This window comes from Pan troglodytes, chromosome 4 (genome assembly GCF_028858775.2).
Source record: "Pan troglodytes isolate AG18354 chromosome 4, NHGRI_mPanTro3-v2.0_pri, whole genome shotgun sequence".
NCBI classification, from domain to species: domain Eukaryota; kingdom Metazoa; phylum Chordata; class Mammalia; order Primates; family Hominidae; genus Pan; species Pan troglodytes.
In genome coordinates this window covers 17910452-17932107 of record NC_072402.2, presented here as the reverse complement: position 1 = coordinate 17932107, position 21656 = coordinate 17910452, and the positions used below count along the sequence as shown (strand labels likewise).

The window sequence follows — 21656 nt, the reverse complement described above, 5'->3', positions numbered from 1 at the left end:
GGTGACTCATGCCTGTAATCCCAACACTTTGGGAGGCCAAGGTGGGCAGAGCGCCTGAGCTTAAAACTTTCAGACCAGCCTGAGCAACATGGCAAAAACCTGTCTCTACCAAAAATATTATACACAAAATTAAACGGGAGTGTTGGCATGCACCTGTAGTCCCAGTTACTCAGGAGGCTGAGTAACTGGAGGATCACTTGAGCCTGGGAGGAGGTTGCAGTGTGCCCAGATTTTGCCACTGCACTCCAACCTGGGTGAAAGAGTTTAAGACTCCGTCTTAAATAAATAAATAAAAATTTAAAAAATAATAAAAAGAGATAAGGAGATAGGTATGAGATTTTTACTTGGTTCATTTATTTCAGTGTGTACAGTTGCACTATTTTTTTTATGATTGTAGTTCTTTTTCAAAGTTATTTCCCTCAGGAATTTCCTTAAATATGTATGTGAATGGAAGCATATAGCTTCAGAATGAATAATGCTTTTAATAAAATGAAGACCGAGGAAACTTGGAGAAATGTACCAAATCCATGATTCCCTGGACTTTGAGATTTTATATACTACTAATAAATTTTGTCCTTAAAAAGGTTGAGGCTGGGCATGGTGGCTCAGGCCTATAATTACAACACTTTGGGAAGGATCACTTGAGCCCAGGAGTTGGAGACCAGTCTGGACAATATAGTGAGACCCCAGTTTCTACAAAAAAAAAAAAGAAAAAAATTAGCTGGGCCTGGTGGTGCTTGCTTGCAGTCCTAGCCACTCAGAATGCTAAGGCAAGAGGATCGCTTGAGTCCAGGAGTTTGAGGCTGCAGTGAACTATGATTGCACCACTTCACTCTAGCCTGAGTGACAGTGAGACTCTCTAAAAAAAAATTTAAAAACAAACAAACAAAAAGAAACAGTAGAAAGCATACAGAATCATGGTAAGAGATAGCATGTATAAAAAAATCAAAGAAATATAGCTTCATGAAAAACTCCCTACATTGCCCTTTTAATTTTTCTGTGAGGAGATAGCATTGAGAAAATACATGACACTCTGGCCAAATAGCACTCTCTGAGCTAAATATTTAAAATATTAACTACTTAGTAAACCAAATCAGTGTCAGTTACAAATCAAGCAAATTGTGCCTCCTTTTATGAGGATAAATGTAAAAGCTCACCTGATTAATCTCACAACTACTAGTGGTACTGCCATTTGGTACATTTTTAAGATTACCTCCTGAGCATCCAGTTTTCATTATTATGCAAATTAGCTAAAACAAAGCTCAAAATAACTCCAGTTACCTTCCCAAATAGCAGAATAGAAATCAAAAGGATGGAGATTAATCCCATCAATCTTGAGACAAGAAACCGGAAAACACCAAAATAGGAAATTTCATAAATGAGTTTTTTTCATAGATGAAACCTGACTGAAATTTGCTGGATATGTATATGCCTCCTATCTATGAAAGAACACTTAAGATCGGTGTCCTATAGTTAGCTCTGATCATGGACACTAACTAGTATGTGCCTGTTTCAGTGAAGATACTGTGTTTCGTTATACCATGATGTGTCATTCAAGGAAAATTAAAGTCCCAGGATGCTTTATGAAAACAAACTTCCTGTTAGCAATGCAGTAAGTACTCTTGGCTATGCTGGTACCTAATGATTTACCCAACTTAGGTAAAGAAGTTACCCAGCTAAAGTATGTCTAGGTCTTGTCAGTGCAAGTAGTTGACAACCAAGTCCTTACTGTCCACTAGACCTACGTCTTGATTCTACAGAGAAAGAAGATTCTCCAAGACTGGGGAATGACATTCTGGGAGTGCCAGTATCGCCTCTGTCTCCATATTGCCAGGAACAGACTGAAGATGGCCTTCTCTCAGGGTTGAGACCAGGAAGGGCCATCCTGGGATGCATGGCACATGCCAGCTCTTGGGGACCAGAGTCCATTCCCATCATGCAGAGGCGGCATCAGCTACGGAAAAGAATGTTCAAAGTGGAGGGACAAACCTGGCATCCCTGTACAAGTTCCTCTGGATTCCTCATAGTTTCCTCCTTGCAGTACGCACAAAGGCACCCAGTAAATGAACGTTAGACCATGGAACACTTCATTCTTCATAGAGGAGAGGGACATGCCTAAGTTAGTGAAGCAAATATGCGGTAAGTTCCCCGATGGTTCTGACTTGCCTGTTCAGCACAGGCTGTGCAGTCCCTTCTCTTCATTTTAAATCATTCATGAGGCAAGAACAATCTAGGTTAATCCAAATTAACATGGCCCAACATTGTTCCCTTCCTGGCTGAGCCAATTACTCCCACACGTACTACATTTTCTGCTGCATATACAACTTCAAACTACAGCTCAAGTTTTTTTCTTCAGTATGGTAAAATTCAATGTCATGAACCATGGCTAGGTTAAAATTCTGATTTAAACATTTTGGTGACTATATTTCTAACACTTTTTAATTGCTTCAACACCTAATAGAGTTATAAAAAAGAAAAATAAATATATATAGCTCAGATTTTAATTCTCCTACTCTGCAACTCCAAATAAATTCAGAAAAATGTCTCAGTTTCATTTATTCAAAAAATGGCAATTTGTAGTAATAAATGCTAATCTGGGAGGCTGATTTGATTGTTCTAATTACCAAAAAGCTTAGCATTTTTTTTATTAGAAGAAGGGGAAGTGGAGAAGACAGTGAATATATAAAATATTACTTCCACCAAGCATATTTTTCTGCAATAAATGCATGGCATTTAATCAGTAACTATATAAATGTCCTCCATGGTTCACTGAATCTTTTACCACTCCATCACCATCACTGGCCCCCAAGCTATTTTGTATATGCGAGGACACACGGGTAATTACCTGGACATTCCCCTTCTTTTTCCTTATGTAAAACAGTTGCCTGGTGGTTACTGTGTTTACAGATTTCTTGTATGCTGTGCATTCAAGCATTAAGAATTCAAATTTATCTCACTATAGAAACAAGAACCCAAAGTGCCAAAAAATGATCATAAATACCAGTTGAACCCAACGGGTATAATACTTACATAATCCTCAACTTTCACCACTTTTTCTTTCCCAATGAGGTAAGAGACAGACTATAGGCTACTCCCAAAATACTCAAAGATTTTTTTCCCTTTTTTATTTAACCATGTGTAGTGTAACCCGTAAGAATGGAACCAGGTTCGTCTGAATCCATTGTGTCATTAATGTCCCTTTGAGAATCAATTCCATTACACTGGCCTTCACACATTCCACAGGACATTTCCTATGTCGGCGTTTTCTAAACTATGAAATTGTTATTCATTACTCTGTGAGTTTTGGAGAATCAAGACATGGAAAAGACATCCCATCAGTCTGTGCATACCTATGCATCGTGACATTAAATTGTCACCGGGTATGTACCCAAACCATTAAATGGGACCTTGCCTCAGAGATCATAAAGGCTACACCCTTTTGTAAGTAAAGCAAGGAAGGTCTGGGAAGGTTGGAAGTGACTTAAAACCCATCCAAGTCACTAGTGGCAAAATCAGGACCAAAATCCGGTCACCATAAAGGTCGGCTCCATGCTTGCTTCCACATCACTGCTGTCTCATAGCACAATTCTCAGGTCGCCTTTCCTGGCTCTACCATGAATATGATAAAAATAAAAATAGGGGATGGGATAGAACAGAATAACCATTAGTGGTGCCACAATTTACAAACACAGGTTTCTATAAGATCCTGTCATTCATTTTTTCCCCAGCCTTCAAGATCAAATCTATTTATTGTCTTTTAACGTGTTTTATTCAAAATCTCTCTTCTTCTTAATTAGTTACATTTTCAGAGGGTGCATATGCATAGATGCAGTAAGTTTTCAGTTTAACTTCTTCTGAGATAGTTTACTGACATTGCCCTATTTTTTTCAACAAATAATGTTGGCAATTTTTTTTAAAAAAATAGAGGTGGGGTCTCACTATCTTACTCAGGCTGGTCCTCAACTCTTGGGCTCAAGCCATCCACCTGCCTTGGCCTCCAAAAGTGCTGGGATTACAGGCGTGATCCACCGTCCCTGGTCTATTTTTGTACTTCTATCCAAATATATTCAGAAAAATGGCCAATACAGTGCTCTGTTCTCTGATAAAGTAGTTATTGAAGGGGACTATAGAAGTAAAACAAACAGAACAAAAAACCCAATAGTCTTTATTACTTCTTTTTAATTGTTTAACTTTATTACTGTTGCACCATTTATACAATTACATATAATTTCAATGCATCCATTGTACATTTTTTTGTTTTTTTGTTTTTTTTTTTCCATTTTCCAATGAGTGGTGTGTTGGTGTCTGTGACACAGAATGGAAGAGAAACTGGAACTGCAATGAACGCAGACTTTTTTTTTTTTTTTTTCATTTCCACTGACCAATAAACAGAACTACAGGTGCACCCAACCACGGACATGCATTAACTCGTCATGAGAAATCTAGGTAGGCTAAGTAGGATGAGAGAATGTTTGTCACTCCCAAAAATATCTGGAGAGGAAGAATGGAGGATTGGCATTGAGATCCATGTGGACAAGCTAAGTGGGCTCTGTCTGAAAGCTGGCATTCATCCACAACATTAAAAAAATATCAAAATAAGAAAGGCTGTAAATTAAAAAGAAAACACAGAAAATACTGCTCTCATAAAGATCTGATTGCCTTGGCACAGGCCCTGTGGGCAGAATCAAACGCATCACTCCCAACTCCCATTGCAGAAGAAAAGCTATTCAACTCTCAGCGGTGGAGGAGTGCATGTGGCGGCAGTTTCAGGTACAAACGATGTACTGCACTTTCAGACGCGGATCTTGGAAATCCAGGACTTCTTGGTAAAGTTGACTGAAGGTATATTAGATATTTCCCCACAAAAATACTATTTGGATTCTCCCACCCCCTCCCTCCCTTGATGGGACAACATCCTTTATTTTTCCTTGGGCAATACATATCATTACTTCCCATTTGAAACAAGTTAGTATAGGAGAGAGAGAGAGGAGAGATAGGAGAGGAGAGAGAGAGAGAGAGGAGATAGAGAGAGAAAGAGAGAGAGAGAGGAGATTGTTTTAAGTGGTATTATTTTTTCCTATAGGCTGTCCTTGTCACTCTTTCACGGCTACGGTTTGATCGGAATTAGCTGCCGGGGCCTCCACCGGCTTGGGCTCTTCTGCGGAGGCTGCGGGGCCCTGGGCCTTGGGTGTGGAACTAGGCGCTTCCGTGGCTGCGGGGGTCTCCTTGGAAGAGGGGGCAGCCTCCGAGCTGCCGGGTTTTGAGTCTGAAGCTGGGGCCCCGTCACTTTTGGTCTCCTGGGCGGCAGGAGCTGCGGGCGCCTCAGTCTTTTTGGGTTCCCCTTCCTCCTTGCTGGGCTCCTCCCCGGCGGCAGGGGCCGCGCTCTCGGCCGGGGCCGCGGCGGCCTCAGCAGCTTTGGGGGCCTCGCCGCCCGCAGCGGGGCCGGGGGCCGCCTGCTCCTGCTCGGGCGCCTTCGGGGGCTCAGCCTTGGCCTCTGCCGCGCCCTCCGTCTTCTCGGGCTCCGCCTTCGGGGCCTCCTCCTTGGCAGCCGCCGCGTCCTTCTCGCCCTCCTTCTCCTCGGCCTTGCCCTCGGCGTCCTGGTCGGGCTTCTCCTTGCCCTCCTTGGCCTCGGCGGGCTCTGCGGCCGCCTGGGGCTCACTCTCCTTCGGGGTCCCCTCCTCTTCCGTCGCCGCGCCCTCGGCCTTCTTGTCTTTCTCCTTGGCTTTCTCGTCGTTCACATTGTAGCCCTTCTTCTTCTTGCTGAGCTTGCCTCCCATCTTGGAGTTCTGGAAGCAAACACAAAACAAAACAAAACGGCGGTTACTAGGCAAGTGTGGGGACCACAAAAAGCTGCATTTTGCAAAGCAAGGGGTTCTGGGCCTGCTGCACTGCACACCCCAAAGGGGTGGCATGGTAAACTATAGTTAGGCACAGTTAAATTCAATTTATTCATGTATTTATTTTTGAGACAGGGTCTCGCTATGTTACCCAGGCTGGAATGCCGTGGTGAGATCTCTTCTCACTGCAGCCTCCACCTCCTGGGCTCAGGGCATCCTCCCGCCTCAGCCTCCCACACAGCTGGGCCCACAGGTGTACCCACCACGCCCGGGTAATCAGTTAAATTATTATATTACACTGTTATTACACAATTAAAAGTTAAAAATTTTAAAAAAGAATCAAAAACATTAAGGAGCTCAATTAAGTGAGTTCTGCAATAATTTTAAATGAGTTTTTAAAACAATGTGTCAAGAAAAGAAATTAAGGAGCTCAGTTGTGGAGCTTCTAATCATAGCCAGTTGAGGGAATAATAAGCTGAGATCAAAGAATCAGTGATTAGAGGCAAAGTTTGTCAACCCTGGAGAGGAGGAGCGCTATCTGTTTTTCATCTGCAATCCCATGTCTGATGCAAACACCAAGCGTGGAACAGGCGTGTGCAGCACGGCAGGGGCAGCCATCTTAGACCCAGGTTAGAGCTAGAGAAAGGCGCTGCAATTTTAAAATGCTTTCTGGAGAAACTGCACAGCTGTAATAAAGCACAAATCACAGATTTCTAGAAAATAATCTCAAACTACAAACTCTCTCTGCTACATATGTGTGTGTGTTATATCAGCAAACACATCTTCAAACACGTAAGGTAAACAGGATTCAGTCTATCTTCTTACCAAGCAGGGGCAGTTATGAAAAAGCCAGTGTCTCTTGCTGGCTGTGTCTGACATAAATTCATTTCAAGGTATTTTCAGCTTAAAAAAAGTAGTTCTATAGTAACATAAAATTGTTGTTCATTATCAATTTCCTGGTTAGAATTCAAGCTATACATGCACATTCAATGGTCATTAACAACTGTCTTAAGGCTGCCGCTTTCATTCTGGCACAAGAAACTTGATTTGTATTTGAATCTTAAAATTCTCTCCTCTGAAAACCAAGCATTAAACCAGATAAATAATAAATTTCATCCAGAACCATGGCCAGAGCTAAATAGACTCTTGGTGCGTTTTTTTTCCTTCAAGTCCATTTTTCTGTCACCACACATCAGTGAAAATCCACTGAAATGTTGCTTTTGCAAAGAAAATGGTTGCTTTTCCTGGATGAAGCATGGCAGAAATCACATTATACTATCCTCATTAGTCCCATAAATGAGAAAAGCCCAGGAGAGGGCATCAGCCTCGCCCTGGACCCCAAGGGAGGTTAGAAAGAGCAGGGGGGAACCACCTGGTTTTGCCCAGGTCAGGTCCACTGGCAGAACTGTACACACTCCTTTGCCAGCTTTGCAAATATATACATCCCTTATTTAGAAAAGAAGGATTTGCTGTTTATTACTTCCTTGGAATCAAGATTCATGACAGTGAAATAACCTATATTTATCTTATTAAAAGTCGAGTTTTTGGTGGAAGAAAACGAATTCTTCAGTCAAAAGTTTTCTCACCATTCTATATGCTAATTCTAATCTGGAATGACTTCAGTAGTTGGGGGAAGAGAAAAGCAATAAACTGAAATTTGACTAAAATACTATTCATATTCTCAAGAAAGGTCTTTATGATGTTACCTAAGATTCTCTTACATGTCCTTTTTTTCTAGAAAAGGGAGTGGCAATTGCTCATAACCTGCTTCAGACAGGCTCCATTGGATTTAATTTTTGATTATTTCTCCCTCAAAAGTAGAAACAAACATACATGGCAAAAAATGCAATTAAATATACTTTCATCCTATAAGCAATCACAGAGCAGTACATGAAAATATAAAGAAATAAACCGGATCAATATTTTAAATTATAGTTTATAACTCTTCCATTGAATTCTTAACTAGTCAGTATACACGAATGGCCTATACCAAATATAATTTCAGCTCTGAGATTTCAAAATACATTGGGTCCCTTAGGTTGAGCTAAATAAGAAACAGGAAACCTAACAGGTCTGCCTTTAGGATCTTCTCTCAATCCAGTAATAGAAACCCATACACCAACTTAGAAATTACAGACACTAAGATAAAGTGCAAACATAGGGGGTACAGTAAGTATAACGTGGGGTGCTGCTTTCTGACACCCACAGCATGAAATTCTATACAGCAATCCCCAGAGGTTTAAAGTCATGTTGGGTTACAAACCTAAAATCTGAGTTACTAAAACTGGCTTTTCTGACACATAGTTAAGGCCACATTCTATTCTTTGTTTTATGCCCAGCTGCGATTTGTTTCTGGGTTGAAAATGAACACACATAATCAAGTTATAAGTAAGAAAATATGTCTCAATCCAGTTTGTGTTTCAAACAAAGTTAACAAACGCCCCTGGCATTTTGCTAATTTACCTCTACTGGTTATATTGAGGTATCAGAGGGAGGCTCATAGGACCCACCTGAACCCTCGAAAAGCAGGATTGTCTCATTATTTCCCAAGACCATATGCGTGAAGACCTTGCCTACAACATCTATTAACTGTTTCCTAGGTATCAAGCACAATCCTACTCATAAATATATTACATAAAATATGTAATCTCAACAGCACCGTGGGGTAGTATGCCATTCACATTCTTCTTTTACCCATAAGGAAATCCTACTAGCTGAGTTCGTGGAGCTGTACTACGAGCAAAGGCCAAGTCCAGCAAAATTCAGTAAGGCAGGAAGGCACCATAGAGGGGATAGAAGGAACTCCACTGAGAAGCCGGCAGTGGGGCAAAGCTCTCAGCCCAGGAATGTTATGCGCCTGGGTTACAAGGATGGTGCCACCTGGGGTAGTTCAGAACTCAGGTGTTGAGGGAATAAGGAAGAAATTCAGTATTTTGAGTATCCTCTGCCTCTCAACATTTCATCTTCCTATTTGCCAGAGAAGCTTTTTACCAAGAGAAAGCAATGAGCATACAGTTTAATGATTTCATTCTTTTTCTTTTCTTTCTTTTTTTTTTTTTTTTCTTGAAATGCAGTCTCAGTCTGTCACCTAGGCTGGAGTGCAACAGCAGCACAATCTCGGCTCACTGCAACCTCCGCCTCCCAGGTTCAAGCAATTCTCCTGCCTCAGCCTCCCGAGTAGCTGAGATTACAGGAGCCTGCCACCATGCCCAGCTAATTTTAGTATTTTTAGCACAGATGAGGTTTCACCATGTTGGCCAGGCTGGTCTTGAACTCCTGACCTCAGGTGATCTGCCCACTTCGGCCTCCCGAAATGCTGGGATTACAGGCGTGAGCCACCATGCCCAGCCGATTTCATTCATTTCTGTTACTTCTAATTTTGAAAGACATCATTTGGTATAGAAAGTTAGAAGTCGGAACATCTAAGATTAAAATAAAGCAGTTAAAAAAAATACAGCAATAGACAATCCATGCTGAAAGTCACTTCAACTAAAAAAGTCACTAAACCAAAGCTCTACTGAAAAGGCTGAGACTGACTGCATTTCTCCACAACTAGGAAATTCACTAGAATTTTGTGGCACAGCAACAAAATTCAGACCAATGCTGAAGGCACTGACCTCAGCTCTATGTGTTTATGTATTAACCAAACACTAAAACTGACCTCTGTTATGACATCTCAGAAAAAAGCAAATTCTGGAGCTGTCCTTTAAAGACTGGGTGTGGTGGCTCACACCTGTAATCCCAGCACTTTGGGAGGCCGAGGTGGGTGGATCACTTGAGGTCAGGAGTTCAAGATCAACCTGGCCAACATGGCAAAACCCCGTCTCTACAAAAACTACAAAAATTAGCCAGGCATGGTGGTGCACACCTATCATCCCAGCTACTGGGGAGGCTTGAGCCTGGGAGGCGGAGGTTGCAGTGAGCCGAGATCAGCCACTGCACTATGGCCTGGGCAGAGTGAGACTCTGCTTCAAAACAAAACAAAACAAAAAACAAAAAGCAAACAAAAAAGCTGTCCTTTAAAGAAAACTCGATGCCACAAGGGCCAAAATGACAGGCTTACCGATTAATATTGGCATAGAAAATAACCATAAACAGTAGTAGAGAGAGGAATTTCACTGAGTTTAATCTGGTAAATATTGGACAAGAATTGAATTTCAAGGAGACTTTGCACATTGGGTCATGGCAGAGTATAAAAATCCCACCTCCACAGCACACCCACCCAGAATCCTTGGGCAAGTTACTTAATCTCATCGTCCTTCCGTTTCCTTTAAAATAAAAAAAATTTTTTAAATGTCAATTTAATGGGAATTTAATGTGAGGCCATGTGAGTACAACATTTTACATTTCCAGGGACTGCAAAAATGTTAGTTCCTTCCCCCATCATTTAATTTGAAAATTCTTAGATAATTCTTTGCTGGTAAATTCCAACAGAATAGTTAGAACACAGGTTCCACACACACAAGTTCTAGAATCAGGAATCTGAAGCACCACAATGAAAAGAACATTTAACATCTTTTAAAAATGTTTAATGTTATCAGAAAAATGTTTGGTATATGTGTTCCATGCATGCCTCTGCTGGTTCTATGTGAAAAAGAAGTTTTTACAGTTATCTGTTGTCACCATATTGTAAAGGTAAAATCTCTACTTCTTCGATCTGAATATTTTACATACTTAAGATTCTAAGAGGTTTTCAGTCTTTTAAAATATATTAACAGTCCATTCTACCAAGAAATCAGTTTCTACACAGAGATAAAAACCACAGATTAGTTAAATCCATTCCTCCCAATTAGAACGAGTATTGGAGTGATCAGAGAAAGAGAACAGGGGGCTGAGTGTGGTGGCTCACACCTGTAATCCTAGCACTTTGGGAGGCCGAGGCAGGCGGATCACCTAAGGTCAAGAGTTGAAGACCAGCCTGATCAACATGGAGAAACCCCGTCTCTACTAAAAACACAAAATTAGCCGGATGTGGTGGTGCGTGCCTGTAATCCCAGCTACTCAGGAGGCTGAGGCAGGAGAATCGCTTGAACCTGGGAAGTGGAGGTTGCGGTGAGCCGAGATCGCACAATTGCACTCCACCCTGGGCAACAAGAGCAAAACTCTTGTCTCAAAAAATAAAAATAAAGAGAAGAAATGTAATTCCATTTTTTGCTGTCCCCTCACCACCTCTTCATCACTTGGTCCAAGGAAACAAGAGAAAAGTGTTTTGATCACCAAGATGGAAAAGGAATCCCAATTCTTTTACTCATTTAATGCCTCAAAATTTCACGTGTAAAGGGTAAAAACCTGGTCTACAGCTTATCTTGGCCAATAAGCTAAACACACCATGTTAATGAGAGGAGCTAACATTGTCAAATGTCATTTTGTTTTGCTACTTCCCGCAGAAGAATATTGTTCTTTTATCATATGTCAAATAGCTTAATAGAGATACTAACTTACATCTTTAAAATCCCCCACAACTCTCTTGTGACTAGTTTTATTCCCTTCCACCTTATAAAACCAAGCCACCATCCAATTAATCCCACCTGGCTAGAAACAGCTATTCTGGAAGAAGTGTGTTAAAGTTCTGCTTTTTGGTGAAGAGAGAAGAGAGTGTGCTATTCGAGCACTGTGAGTTGATCAGAGCAACCTGGGCTGGAAAGCAGGCAAATCAGAGGGAGGCCTGAAAAGGTCAGAGGGAGGGTTGGAAGTGATTATTCATCACACCAGCCTGGTCCTTTTTTGCCTACACCTGCCAGGAAACTCAAAAAGTGTTTGCATCCGTGGAATACATACCTATCACCTTCTGAGTCTCACTTCCTATATCTGATGTTAGCTTAGACTACACGCTCAGTCCTGACACAAATCTTTCTTTCGTTTATTGGCAGCAAATCTTGTTCCCTAATAAATAAAAGTGTACATTTATGAACGTTCATGAAACTTTTAAAGACAAGTTTCTCTAACTTCTTCATGCCTAGGAAGGCCATAAAAGAGCAACTTCATAGCTAGGTCGGCAAGGTAAGGTGAAGTTTTTTTGTTGTTGTTTGTTCGTTTGTTTTTGTCCTCAGAGACAACTACACTTTAGTGTCTTCAGAGGATCTCGTTAAAAAATCAATAAATAAAAATAAAGAATGAACATAAGCCTAAAAAATAGGTTTTAATTCTTCCTCCAAAGCAAATTAAAACAATTCTGTTGAGTCTTAGAGCTAACAAGTATTTCTTATTTTACAGAAATTTCTATTTGTAGGAAAAATATGTGGTCCTATGCATTGCTATAATAGCAAACCACCCCCCCCAAAAAAAAAAACCAGTAAACTCCTTCTTACTATTGAGAGCTTAAATTTAATATGAAAATTTCTTTGGGAGAGTAAAGGTGAGAAATAATTTGAAATCTGATGTTATAATGAAGACACTCTGTAATAGAGACAATCTCCTCTACCGAGTTTTCCAGTTGCTTGTTCCTTTTTCTCCAGGAAGCCTGTCAGGGAACACAGAAGATATTCCTTATCCCTTCAGATCATCTGCTGTGTTTATTTTGTACACAGAATCCACAGGACACACTGGGTCCAGATCCCCTCTGTACACGCTATTTTAATAGCTAAGAATTTCACTAAAAAACCACAATTCTTACAAACTATAATATGATCCCCTCTGTACACACTTAATAGCAAATAATTTCACTAAACAACCATGATTTGGCTGCTGACATGACCAACTCATCCAGAACTTTCCTAATACGCACTTACATTTTTTCTTACCTTACACCACTCCATTAGCACAGCCTACTTTATTAAAATTCAGTCTTTCAGTTTGAGAAAATAAAGGTGGAAGAGTAGATAGCAAAATGCCGTATAAGAAAAAAATAAATTATGAAATATTTTATTTGTTTGACTTGTGTCAAAAACAAGCCACCTAGCACTCAGTATGAAGTTTGCTAAAAATGATAGGTGTGCTAGAGGTTGGTCTCCACTGTCAACAAAGTGCTGTGAGACTCAGTGGTTACCTCCCACTCTGGATCTCAAATTTCCTAATCAGTAAAACAACGATACTTAAAGTGTATTCTCTTTCTAGGGGGAAAAATAATTTTATGAATGCTTCTGGCACTAAATAAAATGCAATGCAAGATAAAAAAACAAGTGGTATTATCAATAGAGTTCAATACATCTACTAATCACTGTCATAAAAATATATCATCTTACACCCTGAAGATTAAATTGACAGCCAGCTGCTATTACTATGATTGGATGTCTTCATACGTCATTTCAATATGTGAAGCTTGCTGAAAATTAGAAACAAAAAAAATTTTAAAAAGCAAAAACAACAACAACAAAAAAAAAGGCTGGGAGCGGTGGCTCACGCCTGTAATCCCAGCACTTTGGGAAGCTGAGGCAGGAGGATCACAAGGTTGAGAGTTCAAGACAAGCCTGGCCAACATGGTGAAACCTCATCTCTACTAAAAATACAAAAATTAGCCAGGTGCAGTGGCGTGCGTCTATAGTCCCAGCTATTTGGGAGGCTGAAGCAGGAGAATCGCTTGAACCCGGGAGGCGGAGGTTGCAGTGGGATGAGATCGTGCCACCGCACTCCAGCCTGGGGCCTGGTGACAGAGCAAGACTTAGTCTCAAAAAAAAAAAAAAAAAAAAAAAAGAAGCAAAAAAAATACAAACAAAAATTGTAAAATGACATCTAAATATTAAAGCACAGAATGTTTTTTAATGTTTTCAATTATATTTAGAAAATCTTCTCAGAATAATGTGTAAACTCTGTAAGGAATGAGTCAGGATGGAATGGCTCACTGAAGACATCTCAGCGTCAAAACTGTCAGAAAAGTCAGGTTTCATCAGCTTCACTCATGCAGAACTAGTTCACAGTGCCCTGGCTGTGGAAGACACTCGGTTGTTTCCCCTTTACCTACTTTTGATGCGTCATCTACCAATCACTGGTGGTCCTGCCTTGCAAGACCCAATCTCTTTGAGCAAGCGTGCTTCCTAAAAATAATCAAACCATCTTTTCCTTTTATGCGATGCTAAGTAGTATCAGCCTACAGATACTTTAAATTATCCTTTCAAATATAGTTTAAATCAATCTTACAAGGGCTAATCAGAATTCTCGAAAACTAATGTGATATTCAGTTTAGTGTTATGTAGAAACGTTGAGAAAAATAAAGTGGGAAAAGTTCTCAGCCCCAAATTTCCAGCGCAATACAACCACTTAACAAAACGAAACCAGGGTGTATCACCATTTTTACAGAGCTATCCACAGGCAACATTTTGAAAGATTATGTTTGGAGTTCCTACACTGAGAAAGAGTTCCAGGTCAGATTTTTTTTTTTTTTTTTTTTGAGACAGGATCTTGCTGCTCTGTCGCTCAGGCTGGAGCGCAGTGGCGCGATCTCGGCTCACTGCAACTTGCGCCTCTCGGTTCAAGTGATTCTCGTGCCTCAGCCTCCTGAGTAGCTGGGATTACCTGTGCACCACCACACCTGGCTAATTTTTGTATTTTTAGTATTTTAGTAGAGACGGGGTTTCACCATGTTGGCCAAGCTGGTCTCAAACTCCTGACCTCAGGTGATTCGCTTGCCTCAGACACCCAAAGTGCTGGGATTACAGGCGTGAGCCACCATGCCCCGCCCCAGATATAGCTTTTAATGCCAACTTTAGGAATATCAACAAGGAGGCCATGGTGAATTCAAACACAATAAGGCAAAGATTCATTACTCTTAGATGAACAAGAGCAAGAGTGAGAATGAAATAAGGAGGGAGGGAGACAGAACAGAGCAAGCAAGGGAGGGAGAGGTGGCGAAGGAACAGAGAAAACGCCTCTCATTTTGAATAAATTCTCTTTTCATCATCCTTAAAACCGCTTTTTCTGAAAATCTACTCCTCCAGACATAATCTTTTTCCTGCATTTTTAACTTATGGAAATTGAAGCCACATATACTGTTCCTTAAACTTCTATAGCAGGACACTGTCAGAGACACACCAGGGTGAAAATATCCCGCACTGTAGGATTTAAATCATACCTCCATTCTGCCCCAAAGTGACAGCAATGAATCGGGAAGCCCAAAGGGTTAGTGTCCCTTGCTCTGTGGTGCTACCAGAGGAACCCAATTTGACCAATAACTGCTGTGGCGACTGGAGTTACTGAGCTGACCTGGTCTTCAGCAGGACTTATTATGTCCTTAATAGAAGACACTTCTGCCCCTTGCAGTGACTAAGGGTTCTCAAATCCCTTTGCTGGTACCAAGTGAAAATGCATGGATCAGCCCTGCTGCCTATGCATTCTTTGGGTTTGGGTCAAGACTCCTGCAGTATTTAAAGACACAACCCTATATATCAGAACGGTATCTAATTAACATTTGAGCTGGAAGTTGTTCTAATAGCTTTGCAATGAAATGTGAGGTTTCTGAGAACTATCATTTATTACTTCCTTTCTTTAGTCCTTTAAATAAAACACTTACTAAACAGGTTATTTGGATATAGGAGAGCAAGAAAGAGAGAAATGTTGGCTCAAAAGGAGTATCAAGTAGGAAAAACAATAGTGTTATTACCACCATTAAGAGGATTTCAGTGCTTTGTGGCACGTCTAAGTGATGACATGCCATCAGGTTTCCAAAAGATGCCCTCCAGAGACCAGGGTCATCCAAATAGCTCTCAAGAGCCCTTCTGCATTTTTGGCGGCAAGCAAAATTATGGGTAATGAAATGCTAATGTTTATCTCAGCCTATACACTTAATTTTAGAAGGTTTGATATGCAGAGGCTCACCATTTGTGGACTGTTGAACCTTCATTTCAGTAGCACTTTGTTGGTTACATCCATTATTTAATGTTATTCGAGTCTTTGCATGAAATGGTTTTTGGATGAAAAATGGCAAGCCCCCAATATACCATTGCCCTTCTTCAGAAAATGCAACCTTGCACAATGCACAATTTCCAGGAGTTATCCACCCACAAGCCAAGGGGGTTACATGCACTGGGTCCTTCCCATAATTACCACATGTGCTCCATGATATCTCCAATTCGATTTTTCATTAACACATTTTTACATTTACGGTGCTCTGTCAATGAACACTACCATGGTTCTGTAATGTAATAAGAATCACTGGCATACATTAACTGCCACATAAAATAAGAAAATGATATCAAATTTCTCCATATGATTTGAAAGTTACTATGTTCACTACTTTACATGCCATTCCTATTTATATCTTCTTTCCCTGCATTATTATAATATCTAAGCACTTCCTATATAGGGCAGTTTGAATCATACAAAGGCCCTATCCACTATAAAGTTTCTACTTTGAAAATGCAAATTTGGATTTATTAACCATTTCATCTAGAACCAGCGGAATAAAGTTATTAAGGATGAGATCAGACAGATGACAATGGAGAAGATGGCTCCAAGTCTATAGCAAAACCCAACATAAATATGCAACAATGTGTGTCAGAGACTGGAGTGTTATTTCTGGTTTGATTGCAGCTTCATCATTGCAATCAAGACAAGAAGTCATCTCATTTTCATTCTGTTTCCATCTTATAATCAGAAAAAAATATATCTTCTTACAAAGATGCAGGGAATGAATCAAAGTTTCAAGACAAAGTTCAACGTGTGGCTGCAGCATATTAACTGTGTACCCTTGGACAAGCAACTATCATCTACTAATTCAGAGCTGCAAAGGTTAACAAGAATTATACACCAGCCAATCCACTAACAATTTTTTTTAAGTAACACAAAGTTACAACTGAGTTGCATCTACAAGCAAATCCATCACCAACAAGTTGGGTTTATAATTACGCAAGTGGAAAGAATCCAAGTTATTGGTCAAACCTACCTGAAGCAAATGTTGGAATAAGAGGGAAAAAATTCTTTTTTATATAAAGAAAAGAATTTACAAACAATAAAAAAGCACAAACACATACAAAGTATTTTCAATACTATCAGAAGAAAGAAATCTAAAATATTTATGTCCAGCAATTTCTATTTTCAACAAGTGACTGGCCCTTTTCTTTTAAAGGTCAAAATTTTTATTCTAAAAGAGGAAAATGAAATAAAGGTAATGCAGCCCATGTGTATTTTTAGTATTCCAACCAGTATGTGCTCTGTCGCAGTGACTCGTCAAGTCTTCAGTGCCTGGTGGCAATTTCCATTGTTGAAATTATTGTTGTCGGTGTCCGATTCAGCCAAGGCTCATATTTAGCAATTCTAATAACATCCCCATCATTTAGAGGATGCAGATGTCCTCTGGGGAGAGGAAACTGTCGTAAGAGGTGCCAACCCATGTCTAAGTTTCTAGGTAAACCTTTGAAATATCATGAGTAAAAATTTAGAGAAAACATTCGAGACAATGTATTACCTTGTCACAATGAAAATGTTCCTCACTGTGAAAAAGTATGATAAAGATATGCAACAAACTTGAGGGAACAAAGTACACATACACAGATTAGCACACACTCACACTTCTACAACCAAATTTTCCCAAAGAGGTGATTCAGATGAGTTGGATCTACAAAGTCAGAAAGTCCCTAATACAAAAGAAGATTAATCACAAGAAACCCCTCCATTATTCTTCATGAAGCCCAGTCTAGTCCTACAGATGCACTGGCACAGGGTCTTCGGGGATCTCTCATCAAAAATCCAAAATGCATAAACATCTGAGGTGAGCAATGTTCATTACCTTAATTTTATCTTACCACATTTTATTCAAAAATTGTAATACCAGCTGGGGTGCAGTGGCTCATGCCTGTAATCCCAGGACTTTGGGAGGCCGAAGCAAGAGGATCACTTGCGCCCAGGAGTTTGAGACCAGCCTGGGCAAAATAGTGAGACCCTGTCTCTATTAGAAAAGGAAAGAAAAGAAATGTTAAAAAGAAAAAAATGTAATACTACTTTGTACCCCATAAAGATACACAATGAGACTCTGTCACAATATAATTTGTAGAAGTCAACATCCAGAGTGATCTCAAGAACTTCTGATGTTCAGAATTAGTCTAGAAAAATAGATTTGATCAGGGCTGGGCACAGTGGCTCACGCCTGTAATCCCAGCACTTTGAGAGGCCAAGGCGGGCGGATCATGAGGTCAGGAGATCGAGACCATCCTGGCTAATACGGTGAAACCCCATCTCTACTAAAAAATATAAAAAATTAGCCGGGCGTGGTGGCGGGTGCCTGTAGTCTCAGTTACTCGGGAGGCTGAGGCAGGAGAATGGCATGAACCAGGGAGGCGGAGCTTGCAGTGAGCCGAGATCGTGCCACTGCACTCCAGCCTGGGCGCCAGAGCAAGACTCCTTCTCAAAAAAAAAAAAAAAAAAAGATTTGATCTTAGTGAGAAAATATCTTTAGGTGTAAGACGTGACAGGGAACATAAGTGAGTGAAGAGCCTAGTCTAGCAAGAGGGAGAAGACATATGAAGACAATTAAAATATAAATGAGAGTAAGTCAAGCGTTATCAAGAGAAGGAAAAGCAGTTGTTTCACCAGAAGAGATGAAGATTAGTTGAGATCAGGATCAGAAAGATTTATAGAGAAGGTAGAGTCTGAGACAGTAGAAATATAAAAAATACTTATTCATATACACTCAGCATAAGACTGTTTTGATACTTATCTTTACACATATCAACTCATTAGCTATCTCATCAGTTCTACGAGGGAGGAATTATTACTATCCCCACTTTAGTGAGGAAACAAAGACACATAGGAGATAAATAACTTGCCCAAGATCAACCAACCAGTTATTTGTGGAGGTGTGAGGTGAATGCAGGCACTCTGGCTCACTCAACCAGGTTAACGTTAAGGTTTCTTAGCCATTATGATAAGTTGCCCTGAAGAACAAATAAGCTTTCTACAGATGAGGATGGGTAAATGCAAAGTGTTTATGTCAAAGGGAACAAAGAGGAAATGTCCAACTGAGATTATTAGGAAACCCTATTGATATTTCAGAGGAAGGAGAGGACTCTCATATACTTGGAGTGAGAAAAGATGGCCTCTAAATCTATAATGTTGCCTAATAGGGAAAATATCTCTACTTAGATGACAGAAAGCAGAAAAACAGCTCGTGTAGGAGTTAGAAAGGAAAAGATGATGTCTCAAAAAATCAAAAGAGAAAATTGTACAAAGCAGCTTGGAGGAGGCATATGCTGCTACAAAAAGGTTACGAAAGATAAGAAGAGATGGCGCAAATTGATCTGGTGATGGGCTGTCAACAACGGACCCTAGAGTCACTTCGATAAAGGAGTGAAGACACCTGCCTCTTTGAAAGGGCTCACAGAGCACATGAGGCGCCAGAAGAGAAAGCCACAATGGTCAATACCAAAGAGTGTTGGTAACGGCAGAAACATGCAATTTTGGCAAGACTTTTATTTGTTTACAAGGATTTGCAAGAACTGAAAATATCTATGGGAAGATAGGATGAGACAAAGGATAAAAATCAAAACTAAAGTGGAAAGTTGAGGGAGGAATCTTGACAGCGCAAAGTTCTGGGAGATTCAGAAAGGTAAGTCCAGATGTTCGCTGAAGTGGAACACTTTGTTATGCAGACGGTGGTGGGGAGAGAAGCCAATGAGATAAATTCCAAATCTGATGGTTATTCCAACTCAACATGCTCTCTTTTACATGAATATGGTTAAATCTGAATTATTCCAGAGTAATGGCTCCACAAGATCTCCACATAGTAAACGTTAGATCATGTGTCTTTGAAATAGTCCTTTACCTTACAGTATTTCATTCTGCAGTCATTTACCTTCATAGTACTCTCGTATTACAACACTTAGGATTTCTTAAGTACTGGGAAAGGGACAGACATTTCAACAACTAAAATGCTGAAGAACTGCCACAGTGACCACTAAACCTGGAGAGGTCTTATCGTGTGAAACAACCGGTATGCAAAAGTAAAGCAAACAGGCTTGCTGCATTATAAATGGTTTTAGGAGCTTCTGAGATAAGGAAATGCACAGTCAGCATCCACATGTGTATTCCCTACATAAATGTAAAAAAACGAACCTTAATTCTTAAGAACTTCTTATTGTGTCCTTACTGTGCAATCTGGTCTTGGTCTTTAGATAAACCATCCATCTTTGGTCGTTTATCTAAATCATCATTGCTTAAGTCTTTTACATTTTATTTATAAAATAGATTTTTAAAAAATTTTTAGAGATGGGAGTCTCACTATATTTCCCAGGCTGGTCTTTAACTCCTGAGCTCAAGCAATCAATCCTCCCACCCTGGTCTCCCAAAGTGCTGGGATTACAGGTGTGAGCCACCACCAGGCCAGGCCTGCTTAACCCTTTTATATTGTTGTATCGTGTTCAAAGTTTTAGCAGTAAAATAGGCTTGCCTGACTTCACTTGAATCTTGACCTAGGGCGTTTCTTCAATATTTATTCAACATAAATCTGAGGCTTCAGAACAAAGATTTTGCTTTATGGTTGTTAGTGCACAATGGGTACTTGATAAATATCACAGACTCACTACAGACTGAAACATCTAATTTTCAAATTATAAACTGTAAGATGAAAGAGTCCATGACTATAAGTTGGGTTATGTAACTTACCTTTCACTAGCAGTAGAAAAAAATCAATAAACTAAATTATAACTGAAATTTCCATTGCATTAAATGAGATGTGGTCAAGTTCCAGGCGCCATCCATGATCACAAACTCTCTGCCACCAGGACTCAGCACATAATTAAAGACCAGAATGCAGAAATCACTACAATGATATTGTCAAGATTTTTTTTCTTTTGTTACTATGTGCATATTGTAGAGACCAATTTTTAAAGGTGAATCTCCTAATTGATTCTACAAGATTTAACCATAAAACCCTGACTTGATAATGCTTCTATAAAGGTGGCAGATAATAGTTAAGCTTCTCCTTGAATGTAAAGGTTGACTGTATAGACACTAATGCGGAAGGTTTTTTCTTCTTTTTTAATACATCCTGCCACATGTAGCAAACACTATCAGGAAACATGCATTATTCATTCTCGTCAATAGTCTAATATGCTTTTTAGAGTCTGCTGTGTGTTCACATTGTTATTTATTTGCACTTAACGGGTGGTCCTTTCAAAAGCCCCAGTCATTGCAGCCTAACATATGATTTTACGTGAATCACCTGCTCTTTTGGTCAATAAAGGGAGTAAGTGAACCACAACCCGCTCAGGAAATGCAAACTGCAGAGATCATTTCTGTACCATTTCTCTCTTCCATAGACCAGGAAATTAATAGATCATATCACCACAACTAATTTAGAATTCTCCAAACAGAGCTCAAAATAAGGCACAAGGAAAACACTTAGAGCAGCTGAGATATTTCTGCTGCTTCTTCATGGACTAGACAGACCATGATGGGCTTGGAGCCATGACAGGCTCGATCAATGTGGCCACCTGACAAAGACAGGCTGGTGATTAGGGAGAAGAGGGGAGGCCTGCCTACTCCAGAAATAACTGCAATTTATTTCCAGTAGTTCCTGTCTCCAAAAATAAAAGGCTGGTTCACACTTTTCACGACCACCTAAAATTCTTACATATTGACATTTTCATGTATCAATTTTTTTTGGCACCAACAGCAAATGTAGTATTTTCAGTCCTAATGCTATTTCATATTTTAATGATTTTCAGTGAAAACCATCTAAAATCCTTTATGTATGTCCTTGACATACTAAACAAAGAATTTGCTTTTTCCTTTGTCATGTTCAGCACTAACAGGGGTTTGGTAAATATTTGCTAAATTAATAAAAGAATGTATTCAATCCAAAGATGAATACTATGCTGATATGGTTTGGCTGTGTCCCCAACCAAATCTCATCTTGAATTGTAACTCCCACAATTCCCGTGTGTACTGGGAGGA

The 21656-nt window shown here is 39.9% G+C and overlaps 1 protein-coding gene across 1 annotated transcript in view; it reads right to left on the bottom strand.

The window, feature by feature from the left end:
• Positions 1–4164: 4164 nt before the first annotated feature.
• Positions 4165–21656, bottom strand: part of BASP1 (brain abundant membrane attached signal protein 1) — a 60191-nt gene continuing 42699 nt past the window's right edge. The window contains exon 2 of the mRNA XM_016952979.4: positions 4165–5786. Within this exon, the coding sequence (XP_016808468.1) occupies positions 5094–5777 (684 nt within the window). The 5' untranslated portion in view covers positions 5778–5786 and the 3' untranslated portion in view covers positions 4165–5093. The remainder of the gene's footprint in view (positions 5787–21656) is intronic.